This window comes from Lupinus angustifolius, chromosome LG12 (genome assembly GCF_001865875.1).
Source record: "Lupinus angustifolius cultivar Tanjil chromosome LG12, LupAngTanjil_v1.0, whole genome shotgun sequence".
Classification (NCBI taxonomy): Eukaryota; Viridiplantae; Streptophyta; class Magnoliopsida; order Fabales; family Fabaceae; genus Lupinus; species Lupinus angustifolius.
In genome coordinates this window covers 7,720,351-7,725,487 of record NC_032020.1, presented here as the reverse complement: position 1 = coordinate 7,725,487, position 5,137 = coordinate 7,720,351, and the positions used below count along the sequence as shown (strand labels likewise).

General features: G+C 39.6%; 1 protein-coding gene across 1 annotated transcript; it reads right to left on the bottom strand.

Moving 5' to 3' along the window:
- On the bottom strand, positions 265–2,873 carry LOC109361856. Its single transcript, XM_019607388.1, has 3 exons — positions 2,712–2,873; positions 1,082–2,604; positions 265–733 (listed from the first exon to the last, which is right to left on the bottom strand). Exons 1-3 carry the CDS (start codon positions 2,871–2,873, stop codon positions 265–267), a joined length of 2,154 nt encoding a protein of 717 aa, XP_019462933.1.

The window sequence follows — 5,137 nt, the reverse complement described above, 5'->3', positions numbered from 1 at the left end:
AAGCACCAAAAAAGGAGATACAAAGAGGAGCTACATGTTCCTAAATCTGTAATTAGGAAGACCAAGCAAGTTCTTATTATAGTCATTCATAATAAAACACGGTATTTAATTCCAAGTTGTACTCTAGACTTAGCACCAAAAGAGGCCAATTTGTCAGCACAAGAGTTGCCCTCTCTATAAATGTGAGTGATTTTCCAATTAAGCAAATCGAGAATCTTAGTACACCTGTGCCACTTGTTATGAAGCTGCCAAGGGGGATTAGACTCACCTCTGAAAATTTGCACAAACAAACACAGAGTCAACTTCAAGCCAAATGTTCAACCAACCTTTCTTGTAGGCCAAGGAAATAGCTTTAATGGCAGAATAAAGCTCAACATAGAGGGTAGACTGGATATTAAGATAGGAGCCGAATCCAAGAAGGAACACTCCTTTGTGATCTCTAAATATACCTCCTCCACCCGCATGACCAGGACAATCGAAAGCCGCACCATCCGTGTTTGCCTTTATCCAACCACTCGAAGGAGCCAACCAGAGAACTTCAGTAATCTTAGGAGCAGACTTAGGAGCAGAATTGTAGTGGATACTGACTTTGAAATGCTTGAGAATAATCAGATCATTGATAGAAGGATTAGCAACCACTGAAGAGTAATTGCCTGAGATGGATGTGTCCCTAATTATCCTAGCAATTGCTTGATTTACAGAGATCACCATGTCCTCGAATCTTATTTGGTTCCTACAAAACCAAATGGTTGCAATTGTGCTGACAGAACAGATTAGCAAAAGCTATTGAAGTTGCTTGCTGAGATTTTTGTTGCAAGAGATGATCAACTCTTTTATGGAATTTAAGTTGATTTGGATTAAGAAAATTGACATAAGCCAATTCCAAATATTAATAGCAAAGTTGCAGTTGAGGAATATATGATTTGTGTCTTCTATGACCTTTTTACACAAATTGCATCTAGAAGCCAAGACACAACCTCTCCTTTGCAAGTTGGCATCCAAAGGCATTTTACCATGAATTATCCTCCAGGTGATGAAAGAGCTTGAAGGAGGGATCACCTTAGACCAAACTAGATTGCACCAGTTGAGAGGATTAGAAGAATTAGAGACAAAATCATAAGCAACCTTGAGAGATAGCAAACCATCCTCAGAATGCCTCCACACTAGCTTATCAACACCATTAGATATGATTGTATTTGCTATGCCAAGGGCAACATCAGGGAAGAGGCTTTTAATTGGGACAGGAATTATCCACTTAGAGTTGACAATGAAATCAGACACAGAAGCTAGAAGAGAGCTCTGTATTTGAGCAGGGATTCCCATAGTATCAGCAATAGGTTCCCCTAGCCAGTTTTCCTTCAAGAAGTTAACATTCTCACCATTACCAATCAACCATATTGAGTTTGAAGATGTGATTGACCAGCTCTCTTTGATGCCAGGCCAAATGGAGGATTTAAAGTGCCTATTAGGGGGATCCTTGTAATTACCAAACCTGTTCCTACATAATCTGGCCCAATCATGGTTATCACATCTCATATCCCAGGCTAGATGAAGAAGGGTAGCCTTGTTCAACATTTTGATAGATCTCAGCCCCAATCCTCCCTGAGAGATGGGAACACAGACTTTGCTCCAGGCCACTGGGACAAGCTTTCTAGTGCCAATGTCCCCATACCAAATGAAGTTTCTGATTCCTTTGTCCAAACAATCAATCAGAGAAGCAGGCCACTTGTAAATATGAAAACTATAAAGGAACATGCTGTGAATAATGGACCTCACCAATTCGACTCTGCCCATAATGGATAAGGAAGAGCCCTTCCAGGTTGCCAATTTAGCAAGAATTCTGTCAGAAATTGGTTGAAGATGATACCTTCTAGGCTTACCTTTAAACAAAGGAACCCCTAGGTAGTTGAAAGGGAGAGAACCCCTAACAAAACCCAACAGGGAAGAAATATCATTAATTTTTCTGGCATTGGCATTGATGACATAGAATCTACATTTCCGAGTGTTGATTTGTTGCCCAGAGACTTGAGCATAGTCCATAACAAGTTTCTTAAGACAAAGCAACTCTATTTTGACACCCTTGCAAAAGATGAGAATATCATCAGCATAGAGAACATGACTAGGAGAATGCATTCTGTTAGGACTAGCAATTGTGCTTATCTTCTTCTCATTGACCAGCTTAAGGATATCTCTACTCAGGACATCCTCAGCCAGGCAAAAAAGCAAGGGAGAAAGAGGATCTCCTTGTCTAACCCCTCTAGTGCACTTGAAGAAGCCAACACTATTTCCATTAACAATGATGGAGAGCTTGGAAGAATCAAGAATAGTGCTTATCCAATGAATGAATTTATGGTTAAAACCAAAAGCATGAAGAGTATCCAACAAGAAAGTCCAATCTATTGTGTCAAAGGCCTTTTTGATATCCAATTTGATAGCCAAATTGCTCCCAAAGGCTTTGTGATCTAACATGTTTATTGCTTCAGAAGCTAGGCAAATACAATCCTTAATTTGTTTGTCCTTGATGAATCCTCTCTGCTGCTTAGAGATGATTTTGGGGGCAATAATAGCTAATCTGTCAGCAAGGATCTTAGTAATGATTTTGAACTAGAAATTAGCAAGGGCAATAGGCTTGTAGTCTTCAATTCTATCCGCACCCTTGACCTTTTGAACCAGGATGACTGAGTTAGAGTTTAAGTTTTTCATCAGCCAACCCTGGTTGAAAAATTGCAAAACAGCATTGCCCACATCAATACTGATAATGATAAATTATGAAAGAAGCAACTAGAGAAGCCATCAGGGCCAGGAGCACTGTCCCCATTCAGAACAAACACAGCAGCTTTGATTTCAGTGTGAGAAGGCAATTTAGTCAGCATAGAATTGTCCTCATCAGTGACCAAGAGGAAGTGTTGTTAGGAGAAGCAAACAAATTGGTATAATAAGTAAGGACATGATTTTCAATGTCAACTTGGTTATGAAGAGTATTTTCACCATCCTTGATCATAGACAAAGCATTAGTGCCATATCTTATCTTGGTGACTTTATGGAAGAAATTTGTATTTCTATCACCTATTGTGTGCCAATTAATTTTGGCTTTTTCCATCTAGAAGGATTCTTCAACTAGCAGAGCATCCATCAGCTCAGATTGAGCCAAGTCTTCCTCAACCAAAAGGCTATTCTCAGGACCATGATCATTGATGCAATTTTGAATGGTAACAACATTGGCCTTAGCAGCAAGGACCCTTTGGTGAATATTACCAAAGACATTATGATTCCAAATTATAAGCTCTTTTTCTTGGTTGATAAAACAAACATAGGACATCCCACCACCTCAACATTCCAAACCTCTACCACCAATCTTCTACAGTCAGTGTTAAGCAACCACATTTTATGAATTTTGAAAGAGGATTTTGGATTCTGCATTAGATTGTTACTAGAGAATAATAAAGGGAAATGGTCAGAAGCAACTCTAGACATTGTGCAACAAACAAAATGAGTGAAATCATTAACCCAATCTTCATTAACTATAGCTTTGTCAAGCCTTTTCTCAGTACTAGCATTACCAATACGCCTATTAGACCAAGTAAATTGAGCACCCGTAGTTGGAAGACTTATGAGGCCAACATTGTCAATAAAAGTCTGAAACTCAATAGAAGGAATTCTGGGAGGTAATCTGAGACTTCTACATTCGTGAGCTCCCAAGACCATATTAAAATCCCCTATACAACACCAAGGCCCAGGATTATCAGAGATTACCTGTTGGACTTCAGACCAAAGGGGCCTCCGAAGGAGGTAACTAGTACTAGCATAAACAACACAAAAATGCAGAACCTTGTTATCCACCAACACTGAGAGAGAAATATGCTGATCAGTGTTCATAAGGACAGTATGAACAAGATCACGATTACAGAGGCCCCAAATGGAAGGAATGAGGGAACCTCTATCATTGACCACAAAAGGCTTGAGATTTAAGCAAGTCCAATACCTATATGGCACCTTACTATTAAGAATCTTAGGCTCAGCAAGGAAGATTAAATCAGGCTTAATAGACATACAAATATTTTTGAAGAAAATCCAAGTTTTATGGTTACCAAATCCCTTACAATTCCAAAATAGGATTTTCATTGGGCAATGGTTAAATAGCCACCCCTTCGGGTATTATGAATCCTTTGAGATTTATCACTTTTCCTCTACTTTTTCCTTTGAGATTTGGACATAATAGGTGTGAATTCCTCCTCTCCATCTTGAGAGACATTATCATCAGCCTAGAGCCTGCCTAGCAACCTCATATCAGAAGAGGCAACATTATTATCCAAATTGGCAGTTTCTTGCATAATGACATTAGCTTGTGAGTCATCTGAGTCAACCACCTGTACCTCCTCCTGTTCTTTGTCTGAGTTGTCCTCATCAGCTTGACTTAGAGAAGCAGGATTTCCCACAAGATTTCCCAGAGTGTCTATATTGACCTCCCCTCTATCAATCTCTAGATTAATGACTAAGTCATTAATCTCTCTGGGTTGAAAGGCATTGTCTATTATAGGATTAGGGGCATCCTCCCTTTGAATAGGCATGGGAACCTTTTTGACCTTATTTGTAGGTGCAACTTCAAGATTAGGCTTGGAGACTTGCTGACCTTTGGCTTTAGCCTTTGTTGATTCATCAACTAAGCTTTTCTTTGTCACCCTGCGACATTGAGCAAGGAGATGACCAATAGGACTACACCCTGTGCAAATTTCTGGCAGGTTCTCATACTCTAGACCAACAAAAAAAGCAAACCCTTCTCTTTCAACCAAGATTTGGTTAGGCAGCTCCATTTTCAGGTTAATCTCTACAAGAACTTTGGCAAAATGGCCAAAAGTTCTATTACTTGTTGCACCATCTAAAGACAGGGGAGTTCCAATACCTCCAACAATAGAGAAAATGATTTTTGGACTCCAATATTCCTGGGGCAAACCAGTAATCCTAATCCAAGTTTGAGAGTGAGTTTGTTTTTGGTGATTGGGGTTGAAATCTGGAGTCCATAGGAATAGCCTCAAGATTCCAGGTTTAAGGTTCCATGTACCAATGGAGCATATTTTCCTCATGTCTTCCATTGTCGAGAAGGAAAACTCATAGAAGCCCTTGCCAAGAGAGAGCATAT